This window comes from Dipodomys spectabilis, unplaced genomic scaffold (assembly GCF_019054845.1).
Source record: "Dipodomys spectabilis isolate Male_0828 unplaced genomic scaffold, ASM1905484v1 ptg000024l, whole genome shotgun sequence".
In the NCBI taxonomy this organism is placed as follows: domain Eukaryota; kingdom Metazoa; phylum Chordata; class Mammalia; order Rodentia; family Heteromyidae; genus Dipodomys; species Dipodomys spectabilis.
The window spans coordinates 4,029,479-4,052,995 of NW_024870701.1; the positions used below are offsets into that span (position 1 = coordinate 4,029,479).

At 36.4% G+C, this 23,517-nt stretch overlaps 1 protein-coding gene across 1 annotated transcript in view; it reads left to right on the forward strand.

Moving 5' to 3' along the window:
• Positions 1 to 23,517, forward strand: part of Mib1 (MIB E3 ubiquitin protein ligase 1) — a 113,781-nt gene that overhangs the window by 78,725 nt on the left and 11,539 nt on the right. The window contains exons 13-17 of the mRNA XM_042675013.1: positions 13,457 to 13,589; positions 14,307 to 14,393; positions 15,783 to 15,944; positions 19,007 to 19,188; positions 20,158 to 20,350. Coding sequence (XP_042530947.1) covers positions 13,457 to 13,589; positions 14,307 to 14,393; positions 15,783 to 15,944; positions 19,007 to 19,188; positions 20,158 to 20,350 — 757 coding nt within the window. The remainder of the gene's footprint in view (positions 1 to 13,456; positions 13,590 to 14,306; positions 14,394 to 15,782; positions 15,945 to 19,006; positions 19,189 to 20,157; positions 20,351 to 23,517) is intronic.

Consider the following 23,517-nt stretch of genomic DNA (forward strand, 5'->3'; position numbering starts at 1 on the left):
TTTTGAAATGTAAAAGAATAGGCATTGTAGCAGAATTTTTTTCTTGTTTCAATTCTTACATAATTCTTAGATTCCTCAGAAAATATATAATAGTGATGCTTTCAGTCATATAATTTGTGTCATGTGATATTAAAAAATAAAAAACCACTTGGCTTCTATAAGAAAGTTAATGTATCAAATAAAGCTACTTGTCTTCTTTATTTCTTCTTCAATAACACATTTTAGGTAGTTTTGACTGTAGATATGATTTTAATTGAACATTGAAAAGTATCAGAAGATGACATAACATATATCAATTGTAATTGCAGGCTGAGATGTTTTGATACCTTTTTTCTACTAAGAGTTTATTTTTACTATGAAATATAGTCTACATTTCAGTATTTTATGAAGAATAAGAAATTTAATACCAAGATATCATAAATAAATAATTTTATTTGAAGTTTTTAAGTCATTACATATTTTTTTCAGTAAAGCTTCTTATAAACATCTTTAACCACAATTGTTCTTCCAAATACAATTAATGACAAGTTGGTTTTAATCACAACCTGAATAACTTACATAAATTTAAATTAGTTGATATATAATTGATATTCACAAATGAAAACGTTGGCTATCCTGTAGTAATCAATGCATAGCTACAGCTGGTTGAAGGGGACCAAATCCATTGAAGAGGCGATTTGGTTCCATTTTACCAGCTTTAGCAAAGCATTGTAGTGCTGCTAGTTTGGGATCCAAAACAGTTAAAATATACAGACCATCTTGAAGTGTTATAAATTCTCCTATCAGTGAATGTAAAATTTCTAGTTTGGAGGCACTTTACTCTTAGAGTTTAGAAATCTTTAAACACCACCACCACCAACAAAACTGGGAGAGAGCGAGGAAGGTGTGACATTGTCCAAAAATGTATTCATAGCCTGACTTACCTAACAGTAACCCCTTTGTACATCTCCTTTATAGTAACAATTTAATTTTTTTAAAAAAGTACTTTTAAAAGACATTGCAGTTCATTTAGGAATTACTGTGCATCTTTGCTTAAGTCTTAAATGTAAACTATAACATATTCAAAACCCAAAGCATTTTTAAATGAACAACTAGATACTGATATATTTCAGAGAAATGTTTTCTGTTTTTCTTTAGAAAGTAAGCCAGATTCCTTAAGTAGGTAAGCTAAAAGTTGGGGAAGAACAATATTAATCACATTTCTGCTGCTGCTCTTTTTAGTATTAAAATTGAAGATTAATAGCAAGTTGCTGATAGGGTGGAAGAATGGGTGACCTTAAAAAATACCTCTGCTCTTTTGTTAGTAAATAAATCTCAGATATAGTCAGTGAATTGCTTGGACATGCTTGTATTGAGAAAAACTACCAGGTCTATCACTATCATATTTTTCTTTGGTTTTGCTTATAAAAGCTTACTGATCATGGATTAGTAATTTTACCCTTTAAATTAAAGGTTTATTTTTTTGACTAGATTTCTTTTCATTTGGAGTATAAACTACCTAGCTATTTCCCATTGTCAGCTTCATACATCGACCTGTATACATTGACTATGTACAAATATGATAAATAATAGTTTGTCTGTAACACAAGAGCTCTCAGTGATACATTTAAAAAATAAATTATTCTGTATGGTTATTGTTTTGACCTGAACTAGGAAAATGTCAACAGAATTTTGGACAATGTATTAACAGTTCTTATATTAAGTATATAAGAATTGCATCTGTTGGTTGCTAAGTGTCATGCTACTGTTAAAATTAATGCAACTACAGTTCCTTCCATCATTTATTCTAATAGAAGTAAAACAGGTGTTAAATTGCCTGCACTTAAGTGCTGAAGATAGCAATACCACTGTTTCTATTTTTACTAGTTATATGGGAGCCGTTTAGCAGATCCAGTTGCTCAAGTGTGCTCTTGGATGGCAGCTCAGTTTCGTATACTGGCCATATCGGGGCAAGGAGAGGCCATGGGAAAAAAATAGTACAGCATTTGATAATGTCAGCATCTGTTATCCTTGTCAGGGAGACAGTTGAAATGTTTGAGTTACACCAGTGTCAGCAGATGCCCAGAGTTTAACATGTCCTCAGTTAAAAATGAACAGCTGATCTAAGTGATAGATGTGACATTTTATAGTGATTGAAAATAGTCTTAGATATGTTAAGCTAAACTTGTTATAAACACCAGAATTAGTTTATAATTTTATAAATGGATAGCCTATTTAATTTTTAAGACTTGTATACTCAATACTGTAGCAAAGAAATAATGTTTAGTAATTAAAACTTTAAAAAATAAACTTTTTATACCTGCAGAACAACTAATATAATTATTCATTACAAAATAATTTGGTAATTTTACAGAATGACCTCTATTTTTGAGGATTGCAGTTTCAGTTTTTTTGGTATTTAGGATATGTACAGGTAAACTTAACAAATGGAGCATGAAACATTGGCATTTTGTTTTGTAGAAGGTTAGAAAGCCTATAGTTAAATATTTGAACTAATTTTTTTGTAAAGAATGTTAAAATCATGCTTTATAACTTCAATAAGTGCATAAGAAAATAAAGTAATTCATTTTTAATTAGATAAAATAAAAATCATCTTTCTGTCTCAACGAGTCAACTTGTAGTCATTTCTGTTCAATTTCTGATATGCAAATAAAATGCACTTTTTGTAGATGAAAAATACTACAGCTGAAATAAGAAATGAGGATATGTGAAAACTAGTATTAGTTCTTTACAAATTTTGTAATAGAGTAGCTTAAATTAGGTACTAATTAGTTGTTGTGAAGAAATTCATTATAATCTTTATACAAAAGACTGAAATACAAAAATATTTTTATCTCTGCCATGCTGTATATAGTGTCTTCATCATGTCTATAAAAATTAATTATAGTTGGACAGCACCAAGAAAAGTGATTATTTTGTCATATAAGTTGGCTTATAGAATTTTCATTTTATATGCCCTTTTTTTGAGAAAGCAAATTCCATATAATACAATTTCTTTATTATCAATATACTCTAGTGAGTTACAACTATAGCTCAACATTTTGTCATTTTTCACCATTTATTCTTATGCTTTAATTCATTTTAAGTACTGGCATAGCCTTTCAAGGGGAACTTACAATAGAGACCTAACAAATATGAGATTACTTAAAAGATAACATCTGCCAAAAAAGAAAACCTAAAACAGTGAAATTTTTGCTGAGGAAATTCCACTAATAGAAAGTATAAATTTACAAATGTGAGGAATAATAGTTAAAATGTGAGAATCAGCTTTTGTTGTATCTTAGTTTTCAAATCAGTTGACCCTACTAATGTGATTACACTTAAGTGAATATCAAATTATCTTACTCTTCTATGCTAATAATACTTTTCCAAGTTGTAATCAAATTTTAATTGTGAGTACTCAAAAATATGTAATATGTTTTAAAGTTAAATGCTTAAAAATTTTCCTGATAATTTGAATTCTACTTATGAGTTCTTTTTCCTTCTTCACAATATTTAGTTTCTAATTATAAGTAGTAGGTATATTTGGAGAGGAGGGTTATTATTGCTAGAGGTCATCTCCTTGATAGTAGTTGATTTGCCAAATGAAGGTCATCCATGTAGAAAGCAAGTCGCTTCCTTTAGCTGCAGTTTAGTTTCCTCTTGGTGGCTTATTACCTACCAAAAATACATACTTCTTTACATTCCATAGCATTGTATGTTCATATGGGTACATAAAGAAGTATGTTCTCTGAGTAGGTATTACTAAGTTATTTGCTGTAAAAACATGAAATACCTTCCTATTTGTTAGTAATACACTCAGCTTACTGAAGTAGAGCAGTGGTAGATAATTTGCAGAAATTAATTTATCAAAAGCTAAACTTGAAAACAAATTTACCTGATCAAGCCATTTAATGCCACTTACGGTTTCTTGTTCTTGACGGAAATAAGCTTTTCTAAACATTTGACCAGTTATCTTCTGAACTTTGTCCTAGTTTGTTTTTGCAAGAGGTTCATAGAATCAATGGCGTTTTATGCTGCATTTCAGAAATTGCTAACATTAACCTAATGTTTCTTCATAGTCTTCAGGGAGTTCTTTCTTTTTATACTTTTGTAGTTTTCTTCTAAATTCTGTAAAAGATAATAATTTGGTTCAAACTTTTTTTTTAACAAACCAGATCTTAATTGTTCAGACCTTAATTAGTTAGTTAGTACTTCTAGAATTGACACTAAGGTTGAAACAAGGAGAAAAACCAGGTCTTTGTGAATGAAATGTGAATTTTTTTAAAATGGGGATTTTTTTTTTTCCTGTAGCTTCAGATAAGAATTCATGATTGTTTGAAAGCTTTGTTGTCCCTTTGTCTGCATTAGTTCCTTACCTGTGCTCATTTTTGGGTTGAATATAAATCCAAATAGAAGTATTAATATCTAATTTTAGTAAGTTTAATTCTTTGCGTTTTCTTGCATTAAAAGAACTGATAGATGTATGATTATTTAGCATGAGAAGAATGTATAATTGGCAAGTAACCTTTAATTACTATGGCAGTAAGGAGTTAATTTAAAAGAAAACCTTAAGAAATGTTGCTATTTGGCAAAGGGAAAGAAAGCCAGGGTAGTAGAATTTCTGCAGCCTGTGGTAAGTAGCTAGTGCAGCGAGCACATAGGAGCAAATCAGCATAGCAGGAACCAGCACCCGTGCTACAGCAGTCAGCAGTGCAGTGGTAGAATGACATTGTGCTCTTCGGGATTTAGCTTTCAGAATTAAATATATTTTATATTCTGTCACGTTTCTTGGTTGACCATATCTTGAAATAGTCTTGAAAAGGTAACATACTTGGAAGCAGAGGATACAGATTTGCCCAGGACTTAAAACCATCATTTAATCAGAAACTGTAAAGTCTAACTCTTCAATAATATTAATGTTAGTAATATATTTGTACACTTTTTGAGATTGACTTGTATGCTATGTTTGAGCGGTGTTCTTTTTTTAACCTATCAGTAATTTGAATGGAAAAATTAGACTATGCCCAGATAGAATTTAGTTTAACAATATGAACATTTATCAAATCAATAATAGACAAGCATGCAGAAGGTCATAAGCATCCTTAAAAGAACAGGCCTTCTCTGTTACCTGTAAGTTTAGTGCCATGCAGTATTTGCAGCAGGAAGAGAGGTAATGGCCTGGAGAGTCACACAGCAGCAGCCGTCCCATCCTGATTGCGCCTTCACTCTATTCGCTGATTCAGCACTTCTTTTTATGCACTTGATATAGAAAGGGTGTATCAGAGAAGATAGAACCTCACCTTTTGAAATAAATTGGAAAACAAACGAATAAGCAACAACAGAAGAGCCAACCTACTTATCTCTCCTCTCCCTTTGCCCTTAAAATAATAAAATTCAATCAATGTTGGCCAGTTGTGGAATGTCAAATACCAAGTATTGTGAATATGTAGAGAGAATTAAGTTTAACGAAGCAATGTTGCTATATCAGCCAAGGAAATGTATTTAGCTTTAGCTTTTTTTTTGTCAGATGAAATGCTACAAAAGAGGGGGAAAAAGTTGTAGAGGAAGTTAATTTTACAGTCTAAAATAGTTTTTTTTTTTAAAAAAAGCCCAAAACACACCCTATTCCCCCCAAGTAACTAAAACATTCACCCTGTTTTCCTGTGCCCATCAGATTACTTTGGGTTCTTCTGACTCCTCAAGAAATATTCTGCATCATTTCTTCCTTTGAGATTTTTTTTTTTTTTGAGTTCCAGGATTAAATGGCAGATCTTGTAGCTACCTTGTCATATCCAGAGGTCAGTCTGCAAGCGAGGTTGCGACTTCGACATGCTCACTACAGAAGCTAACTTATATTCTTCTCTCAGTGACCACAGGCTCAACTGTTACAGCTTTATAGGCAGCTAAGCATTTGAAACATGCACTCCCAGGCAAACAGGCTCTCTTGTGCCTCTCTCTTCCCTGACCATATTTAGTCAACCATAGCAAAAAATAGTCTCTCAGCTGTCGATTGTCGATCCAGAAGCTGTGGAAGCCTCTATCTTGCTTTCTGCCTATTGATTGCTCATCCTGCAGTCCAACACTGCTTTGCCATTTGTCCTGCCTCCCCCCTTTTAAGTGCTGCCAAATAAAGAGGTCTCTCATGTTTCCACTTACATTTCCCAGATTTTCACTGAGCATGCGCTGAGACTAGGAAAGCCTCATGTGGCTGTCACTATACTTAGAAGCACTGCAGAGAGAAGAAGAAAAAGGAAAAAAAAATCACCCTCGTTTGTGGCAAAATAGTCTTTAGACAGATATGGAACGAGTGCAATTCCTCCACTGCCAAAGTAGATTTTACAACTTGGATTTTTTTGTTGGTAAAAATGTCTTTGATAGTAATGTTTCACAGCTGAGGGCTTGAAGGATTTTGTAAGGTTATGCTTAGAGCTGGTTATTGCTGTGTGTACTTTTAAAATTTATTGAATAGTATTTGAATGGAAAGTAGAAGTGCTAAGTAGAGTCTGTATATTAATGTGCAAGGAGACCATTAAGTAAAAAGAGGTAGTGAACAATTGAAATCTTAGAAATACTACTTAAAAATTTTTGTTCAATGTCAACTTTAATTTTTTGTAGTACTTATAAAAAACAGGGTCCAGAATGATTTTGAATTGAATAACTGGGTGGGTTTTAACTACACTTGTAAAAGTGCCAAATGCATTTTATTACGAATTCTATTTTATGTCCTATTTTATGGTTTTTCTTTTCTTTCTATAATACCATGATTCTGTAATTTTCTGAAATTATATTTAGGTATAATTGTTGCATATATTACCACAAATTAAAGTAGTCATGAGGGGTAGGGAATGTGGCTTAATGGTAGAGTGCTTGCCTAGCATGCATGAGGCCCTAGGTTCAATTTCTGGGTACCCCATAAACAACAACAACAACAAAAGTAGTCATGAACCTGTTTATAACTTTGTTATATAGTGTATGTTTCAAAGATAAAATACTTCTGTTCTAAGAGTTCTTAAAACAGTTTTTTTTTGTGCCAGTCCTGGGACTTGAACTCAGGCCTGGATGCTGTCCCTGAATTTTTTTTTGGCTCAAGTCTAGCACTCTACCACTAGAGTCACAGCCCCATTTCTGGCCTTTTTGGTATTTAATTGGAGATACGAGTTTCACAGTGGAAGTGGTGTTGTGGCTCAAAGTGGAAGAGTAAGCACTATCCTTGAGCAAAAAGAGCTCAGGGAGAATGTGTAGGCCCTGAGTTCAAGCCCCCCAACTGACCAAAAAAAAAAAAAAAAAAAAAGTAGAAGAGTCTTATGGACTTTTCTGTAGGGACTAGCTTTGAACCATGACCCTCAAATCTGAGCCTCCTGAGTAACTAGGATTACAGGCATGACCACCAGTGCCTGGCTTGTTTTAAGATTTAATAATATATTTCTGGTAAATTTTAATTTAGAAATTTGCTTTTTTAACCACAGACAAAATGTAACCTATGGAGATAAAATTTCAAATATCATGAACCTGAAAATGCCCAAAAGAAACCAACTATAGTTTGTTCTTGATTCAGATGTATTCTTCTTTTTTTAATTTTTATTTTTTTATTGTGAAAATACTGTACAGAGGGGTTACAATTACATGGGCAAGATAATGAGTACATTTCTTATCAAGCATTGTAGCCTTCTCCTTTGTTTCCCCTTCCCATCCCTTTCAGATATATTCTTCTTGAATGTTGAGTTAAGAATCAAGAAATCTATAATGTTTTCAAAGCTCATTCTCCTACAAGTTGTCCTTGGCATTCTTTTTTTCTATAGTGCTTTTACCCTAGCAGTTAAATTTTAGATAGCTATTTTAATATTGACATAAAGAATGCTTCTGTAGATATTTAACAATTTTAAAGGACCAGCTTTCCTAGAAATACTTTTATATATATTGTGAGATGACACACCTCAGATTTTAAAATAGGTTAATTTTCAGGTTCCTAAATTATCTTATTTTGCTATTCATAGCAGTAGTGTGTGTGTGTGTGTGTGTGTGTGTGTGTGTGTGTGTGTGTGTGTGTGTGTGTGTGTGTGTGTGTGTGTGTGTGTGTGTGTGTAGCAAGCACATGGAATGTGTTTTTTTGGGTTGTTATTTTGTTTTTGTGTTGGTCATAGGGCTTGAATTGAGGGCTTGAGTGCTGTCCCTGAGCTTTTTTGCTAGAGTTCTGCCACTTGAGCCACAGTTCCACTTCTGGCATTTAGTTGGTTAATTTGAGATAATAGTCTCATGGACTTTCCTGACTTCAAGCTGGGATTCTCAGATCCTAGTCACTTGCTTTTTTCTTCATTCTTTCCATTCAACATAGTTCAGAAAAGTATACTTTTTTGAACTAAAGATGTTTAGGTTGTGTAGTAATCTTTGATCATGCCCCCAATGAACTTCTACTTTATAAGTTCTCTTAATAAATTTCTTAATGTTTCTTAATAAGTTCCTTTATGCATTGTAGACTAACTTGCTTTACCTGTCCTTTGAAGGATTTTTTTATTAACTCAGTAAGCATTTTATTGAGCATCTAATATTTGCCACAGTGCTGGTCTTTCTGCATTGAGTACTAATATGTAAGACCGCCACAATTTAGCTCTTATGAGTTTGTTTGAAAATGTTTGCTCTCTGAAGAAAGACTTTAGAGACAACATGGCAGGTCCTAGAAATTGACCTTCTGTCATTTGAATACTACATGCCAATGTAGACAGCTGCTTGTCCCTTCTGCTTCTTAGAACTCACTTGTTCATCATTCAGCAAACGTTTGAGTACTGCCATGTGCCAGGGATTATGCTAGGCACCACTATTCTGGAACTTAATGCTGCTTTGGCACTATTCACAAATGCCTGCTTAACTGGTAGTAAGATCTTATCTCTAAAGCATCCATGTCCTTAGCCTCTTGGAAAACAACCAGTTGAGAAATGAAGAACAGTGATTGAGCATTAGGGAAAATTCACCAAATCTTATCCACAGTGGGGAGTTGGCTTATTAATAAGATCATTAGTTTATTGAGCTAGTAACACATCCCAGTATCTCATGGCCTTCAGTGCTTGCAATGTAACAACTACAGGCTCTTCTCTTATTTAGCTGAAATAGAGCAGGGAGCATCCTGCAGCTTGCCTTTCTTGGTCATATACTGTGTCTTCCTAAAATTGCTGCTCCTATGGAAAAGTAAGAGGTGGATTGTTCTGAGCTGCTGTCAGTATGTGAGGTGAGGGGACCAGGGACTATTCCTTTACTTTCCTTTAGAACTAGCCTTGCAACTTGGGCCCAATGATGGGCTCTTTTTTAGTGGTCCTGTATTTTTGTTGACCTTTGAGGGGGTTGGCAATTTCTAATTAAGATAAAGGGGTAATAGGTCTCTTAACAGAGGCAGAAATTAATCCTCTACAAAACTCCAGTGTAGAAGAATAATTTCTGTCTATTCTACACTCTCAAGGAGACAGAACACACCTTCCATTCCTACACAGTGGGCTACACAGTGACTTACTTATGAAGAATCTAGTACAGGGACGAAAGAGTAACTGCATCAGAGGAACAAAAAAAGCATCATCCTCCCACAAAACACGTGATGATGTTGTTTAAACTCAGTTTTTAACTTATCACTTAAAACTTGTGTATCTTGGCAAGGTGTTTTCTTTTTCTGTCAGTCATGGGCCTTGAACTCTGGGCCTGGGCACTGTCCTTGAGCTCTTCAGCTCAAGGCTAGTGTTCTACCACTAGAGCCACAGCGCCACTTCTGGTTTTCTGGTGGTTAATAGGAGATGAGAGTCTCATAAACTTTCCTGCCTGGGCTGGCTATCTACTCAAGAGGCTGAGATCTGAGGATCATGGTTCAAAGCCAGCCCAGGCAGGAAAGTCCGTGAGACTTTATTTCCAATTATCCACCAGAAAACCGGAAGTGGCGCTGAGGCTCAAGTGGTAGTGCACTTGCCTTGAACTGAAGAGCTGAGGGACAGTGCCCAGGTCGAGTTCAAGCCCCACGACTGACAAAACACAAAAACAAAACTCTTAGAGACAGCACCCAGGCCCTGAGTTCAAGCTGCAGTACGTGCACATACACACAAAAAGTTTTTTTTAAAGACTTTGTTGTGCAGTTCTCTGGAGGAGAGTCTATAGTCTTCCAAAATTCCTGTCGTCCCTGAACAGTGTTTATAACTCAGCAATTGCCACTGGAGAGAATGTTTAAGCTATGTGCTTTGGGTCATATATCTATTTTAAAATCTGATAAAGAAACAGAGCTGAGTGGCACACGACTGTAATCCTAGTACTTGAGAAGCTAAAGCAAGAGGATAGCAAGTTCATTGCCAGCCTGAACTAGATAGCAAGACTCTAGCTCTATCTCTCTTTCTCCCCCACCTCTCTCTCTCACACACACACTAGTAATTCCTGTACAAAAGTAGACCAATAATCAGATGATAGTAAAAACATCTTACTGAAGGAAAAATGATTTGAGTGTTCTAATTTAAGAGCAAATTTTGAAACTTGGAATTGTTTTTTTCACTTCACATATACTTGCCACAAATTGTAGTTTTTGGAGTTAGTTCATTGCAAATTGAATGAACCAGGGGTTATTCCATTAACAAATAGGTGTTTTATGTATATATGTATGTTTTATGTATGTAGTAGTTATTTTGTACTGAGAGAGAACTGAAACTTTGAAGTATAGTGAACTGATTTTATAGAAAAAATGTGTATTTACTTAGTCTTTAGCAGTTTTTAAGCTTTTATTCTTTAAAAATATTTAGACATTTATTGTTTTTTTTTGGGGGGGGGTCCGGTTGTGGGGCCTGAACTCTGGGCCTGGACGCTGTCCTTCAGCTCTTCAGCTCAAGGCTAGCACTCTACCACTTGAGCCACAGCGCCACTTCCGGCTTTTTTCTTTTTGCTTATGTGGTGCTAAGGAATCGAACCCAGGGCCTCATGCATGCAAGGCAAGCGCTCTACCACTGAGCCACCTCCCCAGCCCTATTTAGACATTTATAAAAGAGATCTATAAAGTCCTCAATTTGAGTAAGTTGTAGAGGTTCATGAGTCTACTACAGCCTATTCTTACAATTCTTGAACTCTCTACTTGGGATTTATAGGTTGTTGCCGTTAAAGAAACACATTCTGTTCTATTTGAGGCCTTAGTCTCATGATTTTAGAGGCTCAAAGTTTCATTCATATCCATTCTCATCAGCAACTTCATCCTATTTCTCCATATATATATAACATTTCTCTATCCAAATTTTTGTCTCATATTTCACCTTAGGAAAGTGTGTCCAATACATGTCCTATTTTTCCTTTTGTAATTTCAAAATTTTCCTATTTTTACTTTGTAAAAGTGATATGAGCAAAATAAAGAGTTAATATATATGCAACTATATGTATGTATATTTATCAGTATGTATATGTCAGTGTTAAAATGTATATATTGATGCTCTCTATGCCACAGCTTTTGGTACTAGGACTTGAACTCAGAGCCTCAAGCTTTCTAGGCAAGCATTCTTGAAACACTCTTCTAGCCTCCAGCACTCCTTGTGTATGTGTGTGGCAATACTGGTACTTGAACTCAAGCTCTTGCTTGTTCCCCTGCTCCTCGCCCCCCCCCCCCCCCCCCCCGCAATCTGGGCAGAAGCTGTACCATTTGAGCCACACCTCCAATACCAAATATTCTTTTATTCTTTTCATGAATAATTACTGTAGGTGTCAGTCTTTAAGCAAACATCAATTCATGAATAAATATATTCAGTGAATTTTCTTCCAAATTACACTTTTAAGTTTTCCCCCACCCTCTCTCTCTTCTCTCCCTTTTTTCTCCTTCATTCTCTTCTCTCTTTCTTTTACCCCTTTCCTTCTTTTGTTGACAAAGTCTCAGTTCTCAGTATTTTCCATTCCAGCCTGTCCCTGAACACTCTCTCTCTCCCTCTCCGTTTCCCTGTCTCCCTGTCTCCCTCTCCCTCTCCCCTCCCTCTCTCTCTCTCTCTCCCTCCCTCCCTCTCTCTCTCTCTCTTTCTCTCTCTCTCTCTCTCTCAATAGTCCTGGGGCTTAAACTCAGTATGTGGACACTGTCCCTGAGCTCTTTTGCTCAAGGCTAATGCTAGACACTTTGAGTTGTAGCTCTACTTCTGGTTTTTTGGTGGTTAATTGGAGATAAGAGTCTCAAAGACTTTCTTGCCCTGGCTGGCTTTGAATTTCAGTCCTCAGATCTCAGCCTCCTGGATAGCTAGGATTATAGGTATGAGCCATTAGCAGTTGGCCACCTTTACTTATCTCTCAAGCTCCTGTTGTTATTATAGGAATATATTACCATACTCAGGATTTCTTGATAATTATTTCTCCTACTATGTTATGCTTAGACTTTAAATCTTTGATTCATTTTTTTTTCTTTTTGGTTGTTTGTAGGGCTTGAACTCAGGGCCTGGGTGCTGTCCTTGAGCCTGTTTGGATTCAAGGCTAGCACTCTACCCCTTGAGCCACAGTGGCACTTCTGGTTTTTGAGTGGTTAATTGGAGATTAAGTGTCTCATGGGAACTTTTCTGCCCTGACTGGCTTTGAGCCACCATCCTCAGATCTCAGCCTCCTGAGTAGTGTGAGCTTGCACCCATCTTCTTTGATGCTTTTTAAGGATAACTTTAAACAATTGTTTGTATACACACACGTATATATATATATATATATATATATATATATATATATATATATATATATATTGCTTTGGAAACACTCTTACCAATTCTCAAAAATATAATTGGCACTTGTGCTTTTGTTGTTGTGGTGGTGGTCATTGGGCTTGAATACAGGGTTTGAGCAACTTTTTTGCTCAAGATTAGCACTTGAGCCACACTTCCTTGTCTGGCTTTTTTGTTGGCTAATTGAGATAAGAATCTCATTGACTTCCCTGCCTGGACTGTCTTCGAACCATGACCCTCAGAACTCAGCCTCCTGTGCAGCTAACAAATGTAAGCTACCTGACAGCACGTGCACATTTAGAGCTAAACTGAGTTTAGTACTAGTGAATGACATTTATCAGATTTTAACTGCTGTTCATGATAATCTGCCAGCTGTGTAAAATTCTTCTTAATTATCACTATTTTTCCTGCTGTTTTTGTTGTTGCTTGACTGTTAACTCTTTGGGGAATATAAGCTATTGAAATTGAGTCTGAGAGAATCCATAAAGCCAAATTGTGTTCTTATTTTGGTATATTTCTTTCCTCTTTGGATATTTTCCTTTTACAATGTTCTCCCTTTGTAGCACTTACATTCGATTTTGATTCTATTGCCCAAATAGTGATAGTTTGTTTACTTCTTAAAAAAAAAGCTGTGCACTTGGGAATTAGAATATTTGAATTTCTGTTTGTTTCTAAAGACACATTTTTCTTTATTAGATTTTACAAGAGGTGTTTGAATATATTTTTCTAAAGAAAACACTGAAAATATCAAACTATTATAAAAATGAAAATGATATGAATTTGACTTTCAGTGCAATGCGTGTTTTACTGTCAAAATTACCAAGACCGTGGATTGTGGATGAAAAGAAAGATGATGGTTACACTGCTTTGCATCTGGCTGCTCTAAATAATCATGTAGAAGTGGCTGAACTCTTGGTTCATCAGGTAGGGAAAGAAGAGTAATTTTTGACAATTTTGGAACATTCCTGTAAGTATTGCTTTAGCAATTGCCTATTAAGGGGCATTAAAACTTACTGTAATGAGAATTCAGATACAATGCACATTCTGTTTTCTAACATGGGTTGTTTGTTTATTTTTGTTTTGAGACTGAAACTTGCTATATATCCAAGGTTAAACTTGAATCCATAAGTTCTCCTGCCTCAGCTCCCTGAGAGCTGAGATTTTACAGGCATGCACTAAAAAGAGTTGTGTTGGAGCTCTGTACTGTTCTTTGTCCTTAAATAGAAATGGATTTTATAAATTCCTCCTGTATCAATACCTGTTCCTGCATGAGAATAATAAGCTACTGAGCTGGGCACTGGTGGCTCATGCCTGTAATCCTAACTATGCTGGAGGCTGAGATCTGAGGATCACGTTTTGAAGCCAGCCCAGGTAGGAAACTCCAGGAGCTCCTATCTCCAGTACACTAGTCAGAAAAACTAGAAGTGGCACTGTGGCTCAAGTAGTAGAGAGTTTGCCTTGAGCAAAAGCAGCTCAGGGACAGCACCAAGGCCCAGAATTCAAGCCCCAACAGCAAAAAAAAAGCTTCTAAGGAGAGAAAGTGGTCAATGGTGTCCAGTGTTATTTATTTCTTATAAATACTCAAGAGTTTTTATGGTCTTCATTGTCAAAATTTACAACTTAAAATTTGTTTTTCTTCAGGGTAATGCAAACTTGGATATCCAGAATGTGAACCAGCAAACTGCCCTACACCTTGCTGTTGAACGACAGCATACCCAGATTGTTAGGGTAAAGTATTAATATAAAGTTTAGTGTACATTATCAAAAATGTTAAAAGTTTTAAGTTTTTTGTTATATTACTAGATTTTTGAATTCTCAAAGCTTGTAGGCTGAAGTAGCAGCATCAGTATTACCTGGGAACTTAGTAGAAAAGTTGATTTTTTTTTTTTTTTTTTTTGTCGGTCATGAGGCTTGAACTCTGGGCCTAGGCACTGTCCCTCAGCTCTTCAGCTCAAGGCTAGCACTCTACCACTGGAGCCACAACACCACTTCCCGTTTTTTGAGTGGTTTATTGGAGAAGAGTCTCAAGGCCTTTCCTGCCTGGGCTGGCTTTGAACTGTGATCCTCAGATCTCAGCCTCCTGATTAGCTAGGATTATAGGCGTGAGCCATCAACCCCCAGTGAAAAGTTGAGTCTTTTTTTTTGGGTCCGGTTGTGGGACCTGAACTCTGGGCCTGGGCGCTGTCCCTCAGCTCTTCAGCTCAAGGCTAGCGCTCTACCACTTGAGCCACAGCGCCACTTCCGGCTTTTTTCTTCTTGCTTATGTGGTGCTGAGGAATCGAACCCAGGGCCTCAGGCATGCAAGGCAAGCGCTCTACCACTGAGCTACCTTCCCAGCCCCGAAAAGTTGATTCTTATACCTTACTTCAGACCCATCACATCAGAACCTCCAAATGTATAGAAAATTCCTGGCTTAACAAGCTACTCAAGCAATCCTCATGTTTGCTCAAATTAGAGAAATAATTGCTTTAGGTAACATCTTACGTAATCTTGTTTTGGAACAAAGATGCAATAAACCATAATTTGACAAGAATATATGCTTTATGAGGTTCTATAAAAACCAATGACATTCTTAAGCTACCATAAAGAAAATCTTAAACATTTATTGTTTAAGCTCCTGAAATGTATCATTTATATATTTTATCCAGATGAGTAGTTGAGCACACACTGTTCACATTATTTGAAGTCCTCTTTCCAAAAATTATTTACTTTCCTTATAATCATATATTTGGAGATAGTTGGCCAAACAAATGAAATGAATAACTTTCATTTGTTTGCTTAACTAATAGTGAATTTTAAACATTACAAATTGGTCATGGTAGGAAAACTTGAAATGATTCAGTATCTAAAATTTAAAAGTTCCAGATTTTCCTCCATGATCTTAGAGTAAATGAATTAATATTGATTCTCATTTCTTGCTGTTTTCTCTAATACAGATCCCATCTACCGTTCTACAGAGGGGTGGGTGTAGAATAGTAGAAAGCAAAGACGTCAAAAATTTTTTATGGTAACTTCAAAATAGGTCCAAGATGCTCTCACTGTTACTTTAGGTGTGTTAGAGTTGCTTATGAGTATGGATACTTGTTTTCCACAATGAGGTATGTCTTCCTCTTTTAGCTTTTGGTCCGTGCAGGAGCCAAACTAGACATTCAGGATAAGGATGGAGATACTCCTTTGCATGAAGCTCTGAGGCACCACACTTTGTCTCAACTCCGTCAGCTGCAAGATATGCAAGATGTGGGGAAGGTAGATGCTGCCTGGGAACCATCAAAAAACACAGTGAGTGAAGATAATTTTTCCTCTGTACTGTAGAAGTGTCTTTTAATGCAAGATGTTATATTGGCTGTTTATGCAATCTGTCTTGGATAAACTAGTTAACTAGTTCACCAGGACTATATACTTGGAACTTTAGTCCATAAATGAAATTCTACATTCTTACTGAAAGTTATTTTGTTTTTTTTGACTCAGCCATTTACATCAATGTGGAGTGATATTTTGTGGTTTTAATTTGTGTTTCCCAAATGACTAATTATATTGATCTTCTTCTCATTTCCTTATCACCACAAATACCTATTCAAATATTTTTCATTATTCTTTTGAGCTGCTTTTGATTTTATTTTTGAACCTTTAGTGGTTGAACTCAAGGCTCATGCATGCTAGGCAAGTGCTCTGCCACTGAGTGTTTTCTTCTCATTGTTTCAAGAGTTCCTTATATAATCTGAATACAAATTTATATGAGATATGAGGCATTCACATATTTTCCCCCTATCCATAGCTTATTACCTAAATAACCATCTGTGTAACCTTTTGGAAAATTCCAAGTCACTCGAGGAGGGTTTATTATAATTGACAAAAATGCTATGCTGTGTTTTTGACATCAAATTGATAGCTTAGTGATGGAGACCAGTGGGAGAAGGTGTGCTTTTGGGGAAAATAAATAAAATTGAGTACTGTCAAAATAGACTATTTGCAAAACATAGAACAAGGAAAGGTGACTATTTGAAAGTATGAAAACAGAACAAAGAAACTTGTTGGGAATGCCATTTTTTAGAGGGAAGGGTACAGGAAGGGTGTAATAAAGGCGGTAAAATTGATTGAAATACAGTATGAATGTTTGGAAATGTAACCAATCTCCATCTCCCATATAACTGATGTAAGCCAATAAAAAATGTTAGCTTAGTCAACAGTGTTGAAAAGTGCTTTTCAAAAATTATGTATGTAATTACATGTTCTGTTTTCAGGCCCAAGTGCAAATGCATCAGCTAAATAGAGTAGGTGACTGCTTCTAATGAAGCCATAGTTACTCTTGAAAAGAAGGCACTCTATTTTCACCTTCTCAACAAATGTGGACTCTGTTATTAGAAAACTTCATTTAGTCCACAGTATCCTCAACATGCTTAACTGGATCTAAATAGTTCTGGAGATCCAAAGTCAAGAGCAACCTCTAGTGATGTTTTTGTAGGCGGAGTCCTGGAATGGTATGGCAAGAGATGAAAAATGCTTACGTGTGTCTCATCTTTTTCTTTCTTTTCTCTTTAAATTTTTATTTATTTTTTATTGTGAAAATACTTTACAGAGGGGTTACAATTACATGGGCAAGATAATGAGTACATTTCTTATCGAGCATTGTAGCCTTCTCCTTTGTTTCCCCTTCCCATCCCTTCCCATCCTCCCCCCACCCCCCTCTTTCTTTTTAAACTAGTTTTTGTTTGTTTTATTTTTTTGAGATAGGGTCTTGCTATATTATCCAGGCTGACCTCAACTTTTTAATCTTCTTTGCTTCAGCCTTCTCATAATTTGAGATTTTAGGCATAACCAGTGTATATATGTTACTATGCCAGGTTTTTAACAGTGTTCTTGAAAGAACACTGATTTTTTAAAAAAATTTGATGAAATGTATATTTTTTATGAAATATATTTTTAATAATATGTTTCTTTTATTGCATTTGCCCAACTTGGAGTCCCTAAAGTTCTCTTTTCTTTTGTACTGGAAGTTTATAAAGTTTTTGCCATTACATTTAGATCTGTTGTTAATTTTAGATTTTTAATTTTGCAATACTGGAATTTGAACTCCCAGACTGTCATTGATCATTGATCTTGCCGATGTCTGCCTCCCATAGCTTGGGTTACAGATGTACACCTGTCTTGCGTTTTGTTCTTTTGGCCTTTGTTTTTAGGTGTGCATTTCCATCCTTAACTGTCTTGATTATTCTAGCTTGAATAATAAATATTGAAGGCAAGTATTGTTAAGTCCTTCACATTTCTATATGAATTTTAGAGTTACTTTGCAGGGCCTTATGAGACTGAGACCATGCTATCTTATTGTGTGACTGTAGGTACATTCTCTAAATTCTTTGTGCCTCCTTATTTTAAAATTGAAGGAAGAGGGCCGGGAAGATGGCTCAGTGGTAGAGCGCTTGCTTTGCTTGCATGAGGCCCTGGGTTCGATTCCTCAGCACCACATAAGCAGAAAAAGCCGGAAGTGGTGCTGTGGCTCAATGGTAGAGCACTAGCCTTGAGCTGAAGACTGAGGGACAGCGCCCAGGCCCAGAGTTCAAGCCCCACCATCAACAAAAAAAAAAAAAATTACCTACATAAGATTTTTGTAAAAAGTGATCTGTAATAGTTACACAATAAATCTTAACAGTATCATGGTTGCTTTCAAATATGTTTTAGTCAGTACCTCTTGTTAATATAATCAGAGAACCTGATTAGTCTTGTTTTCCTTGTTTGTTTGTTTGTTTCATAAATACTGGTTCTTTCCTCATTTGATTTTTCCCTCATTGTATCAAGTTGGTTGCTAGCAACTTCAGAGCCTATAGAATAGAAAAGAAGCTACCATTTCTTCAGTGTCTTAACAGATGTCCCCTTGAGGTTTTTTTTTTGATGAAAATACCGTACAGAGGGGTTACAGTTAACATGGGCAAGGTAATGAGTACATTTCTTATCAAGCATTGCTGTTTTCTCCTTTGTTTCCCCGTCCTATCCCTTCCCATTCTTCTCCCCCCCCCCCCCCCCGCCCCCACGTCCCCTGCTTCCTGCTCTTGAATTTTATTAGCCTTAATTGACCTGACTTGGGTTATGTGTTTATACCTGAATTGGTCATATAAATGAGGTCAATAAGCCGACTGGACTGAGCCACCTTTCATCTAACTCTACAACTGGAGAATGAGTCAATTCTCATTATATGCCTGAGAACAGAAAGAGGAGTAGATTTTTGGACTGAAATGCTTAAATGTCTATCATACTCGTGTGTATGTTCACACATATACACAGGTAGTAAAAGGGGATTGATTGCAGATCTTAAGGAGAAAATCATGATTCTTTCTGTTTGATTTCAGTTAATAATGGGACTTGGTACTCAGGGGGCAGAGAAGAAGAGTGCAGCATCGATTGCCTGTTTCTTGGCAGCCAATGGTGCTGACCTTAGCATTCGAAATAAGAAGGGTCAATCACCACTTGATCTCTGTCCTGATCCAAGTCTCTGCAAAGCACTGGCAAAATGTCATAAAGAAAAAGTCAGGTTGGTATTCTTTAATATCTTAAACTTAATGTTATACACATAAAATATTATGTGGTTTCATTATGAAAGACTTGACTGTCAAAATTAATTTGCAGTTGAAATTCCTGTGTCTTTGTGTTGCTTCTTTCTTCGAGAATTTCCCTCCAGGCAGTGTGTCTCTTCTTTCATGTTATACTTCCCACATTATTAAGTTTACTGTTTTGTGTATAATAAATTCAAGAAAATTTTCTAGTGTGGTTATCTGGGCATCTTGTACATTACAGGAGTTAATAAGAAAAAAATCTTACAACTTTACTAGTAAAATTGCTGTGATTAATGTTCTATGTGTTAAGTTTTCAATATCTTCCTACATATCAACAAGGTATATCTCATGCAAATTGCAATAGTTCTAGCATCCTGCATTGGGTGGCTGAGAGCACTCAATAAGTATCAATGAAGGACTGAAAAAATAAGCAGATGAATAATTCACTATGGAGTTTTCCTAACTACAGTCATTTCACATTTGTCTTTGTATTTTCTGAAAATAAAATAGGTCAACAAGAGATATTGTGTAGACAAACAAAAAGGCACATAGCTCTACCTTTTTTACCTGGACAATGCCATGCTGTTACTGTTCTTCATAAATTTTTCTTAGTACTGAACATCTCAGTAGCTGTCCCTTGTAGAACTTTGTTCTATAGATAGAGCAGGTTCTGAGATACACTTTGTTTTTACTAAATTATTTTTACTATGAATTTTATTGGTTTGTCAGGTAATTCACTCTTTTCCATGGAGCAGGGATTCATCCAGTTTGAGGATTGAATTGTACTACATGCATGTAAAGATGCAGAGATATAGCTAAATATCAAAACACTATTTACAGAATTTCACATAAAAATTAACACCTGTATACTAATGCTTTAAACACATGTTAATGAAATTTTATAGAAATATTTGGGTGGGCTGATTTGAAATATTCTCTTTTATTAGTGGTCAAGTGGGTTCTCGGAGTCCTTCTATGATTAGTAATGATTCTGAAACCTTAGAAGAGTGTATGGTATGCTCAGATATGAAGAGAGATACTCTTTTTGGACCATGCGGACATATTGCAACCTGCTCTTTATGTTCTCCACGTGTCAAGAAATGCCTCATCTGTAAAGAGCAAGTTCAGTCCAGGACAAAGGTAATAAGTTGCAATGTATTTTATATGTTTCCTTTAGTGGTCATGATGTTTAAAATCAAGTCCTTGTGCTTACTGTGGAGAGACTCTCTGCATGCTTGAGCCAGATCCACAGCCTTTTTTGCTCTATTTTTTTTTTTTTTTTTGGTCGGTCATGGGGCTTGAACTCTGGGCCTGGGCGCTATCCCTCAGCTCTTCAGCTCAAGGCGAGTGCTCTACCATTGAGCTACAGCGCCACTTCCGGTTTTCTGGTGGTTTATTGGAGATAGGAGTCTCACGGTCTCTCCTGCCCAGGCTGGCTTTGAACCGCGATTCTCAGATCTCAGCCTCCTGAGTAGCTAGGATTACAGGCGTGAGCCACCAGCGCCCGGCTTTTGCTCTATTTTTGAGATAGGGTCTCTCACTTATGCTCTGGCTGGCCTAAACTAAATGAATTTATTCAAGTTCATTGTTGTCTAAATTTAACTATATACTGTTTTTGACTCAAGATTTTGGAACTCCTCTTTTTCCTTATTTTTATACCTATAATAGTTAAAAATAAAAGTTACCAGCTGGGCCCCAGTGGTTCATACGAGTAATCCTAGCTTGTCAAGAGGCTGAGATTTGGTTTGAAACTAGCCTATGCAGGAAAGTCTGTGAGACTCTCATCTCCAGTAAACTACTAACAAGCCAGAAGTAGAGCTGTGACTTCAGTGGAAGAATGCTAGTTTTGAGCAAGAGAAGTTCAGCAGTGGCACCCAGGTCCTATAGTCAAGCCCTAGGACTGGCACAAAATTTTTTTAATTAATTTAAAAAAGTTATCAGTTTTCTTTCACATCTTTCTATAACATAAAATATATTTAATTCTAGTTTGCATTATATACTATGAAATTTTCAATCCTCTAGGGAAGTAGAAAAACTCATGTCAGGATCCAGCAGATGAGCTGGTTGGTTGCAGATCCTTTGACTGTAAAGAAATAGTGACACCAAGTGGTTAAAGGATAGCAAGCATCTTGATAAAAATTATAAAATTAGTGTTTAGGGGAAGTGAGAATAAATGAGAATTTGTTCTTAGAAGAATCTTGTGGATTATTTAGCAGTTAGAGAAATACAAATAAATTACAGACTAATTTAAACCATTTCTGTTGAATTATCAATGCAAGTTCTTAAAAAGTGCTAAGAAAGTGCAAAATGTTCACCAGATACTCTAAAGAAAAGAATTTTCTTTTTAGTAGGAGAATAGATTGTTAGATTAAGTTGCTATATTAATCTAATTAATTGCTAGATCAATTAGTCATAATTAATTAGTAGATTAATTGAATTTTTAGGTTAAATTGTTATATTACTTTAACATTTCAAAAATATTGCTAGAAGCCAAGTACCAGTGCCTCATGATTATAATCCTACCCACTCAGAAGGCTGAGAGCTGAGAATCTTGGTTTGAAGTTAGCCCGGGCAGACAAATCCCTGAGACTCTTTTTTTCCAGTTCTTTTGGCAAAAAGCTGGAAATGGAGGTAGCACAAGTGGTAGAGTGCCCTCTGTGAAGCAGAACAAAAGCCAAATGAGAGCAAGAGGCCCTGATTTCAAGTTTCAGTACTGGCACAAAGGAAAAAACAAAACCAAAAACAATGTTAGGTAATTTATTAGTGTTGAAGGCAGATTCTGAGTCTAGTAATAGCAGAATCTTGACCAGCTATGTTGTATGTGTGTGTGTGTGTGTTACTACTGTTATTCCAGTTATGTCAGTTTTATGTACAGACTGTTATATGAATAGAAAAAAGTCTAGAGAGAGTCAACAGGCACAGGAGTTAGCAAGCATGCAGTGTTCAGTTGTTCAGGGGATGCTGTAGATGGTTAGCATTTTTGGACAGTGATAGTAAATGACACAGAGATGGCTAAATGTGACTGTGTGTTTGGAGGGTGAACAGGTGAAAGATGAAGTTTGAAGCCAGGGCTATGGAGTGTCACAAGGAAGGCAGAGCCAGGGGCTGTTAATAATTCCACAGCCCAAACTCAGACTTAGGGGAGATGAAGAGAGAAAATTGAGGAAAATTATGAATATCTAGGAGACTTGTGGGATTAGAGATCAGGAAGAAGGAATAGCCCCAAATTTTTGTCTGGTGTGGATATTGACTTAGTCCTAGGAAAAGAAGCTTTTAGGATATAGGTACAGAATAATCCCTTCTAGACTTTTAACTATCTGACTCATCCAGCTAGATTTTTTTTTTGGGGGGGGGGGGTAGGGGTCCGGTTGTAGGGCTTGAACTCTGGGCCTGGGCGCTGTCCCTCAGCTCTTCAGCTGAAGGCTAGCGCTCTACCACTTGAGCCACAGCGCCACTTCCAGCTTTTTTTTTTTTCTGCTTATGTGGTACTGAGGAATCAAACCCAGGGCCTCAAGCATGCAAGGCAAGCGCTCTACCACTGAGCCATCTTCCCAGCCCATCCATCTAGATTTTTATACTATTAGAAATGTCACTAAGTACCTGTGGCTCATGCCTGTTATCCTAGTTGCTTTGGAGGTTGAGCCCTGGCAGATCATGGGTTGGAACTAGTTTGAGCAGAAAGGTCTATGAAACTCCATCTCTAATTAGCAAAAAGCTGAGCTGGAAGTGTGGCTTAGGAGGTTGAACAAACTGAGCAAGCAAAGCCAAGTAAGTATAAGATCCTGAGTTCAAACCTCAGTACTGTCAAAAAAAAAAAAGGAATCTTCTTTCTTAATCATTTGTTCATTGTCTTTTAATTCTCATTCTCTCTCTCTCTCTAACAGTACAAGGTGTTTTTTTTTGGTCGGTCATAGGGCTTGAACTCTGGGCTTGGGGCACACCGTCCCTGCGCTCTTCAGCTCAGGGTGAGCGCTCTGCCTCTTGAGCCACAGTGCCACTTCCGGTTTTCTGGTGGTTTATTGGAGATAAGGGTCTCACAGGCTTTTCTGCCCCGGCTGGCTTTGAACCGTGATCCTCAGATCTCAGCCTCCTGAGTATCTTGGATCACAGGCCTGAGCCACTGAAGCTTGGCTCAGTACAAGGTTTTTAACTCAGTGCCTTGCACTTACTAAGCTGGCACTTTACCACTAGAGCCACATCCAGTCCTTTAGTTCCCTTTCAAAAAAGTAGTTTATGAAAATAAAATTGAAGTCTAGTCCCATCTTGCTGAGCTCAGAAGGCAGGGAATTTTTCTGAATGAGTCTTTA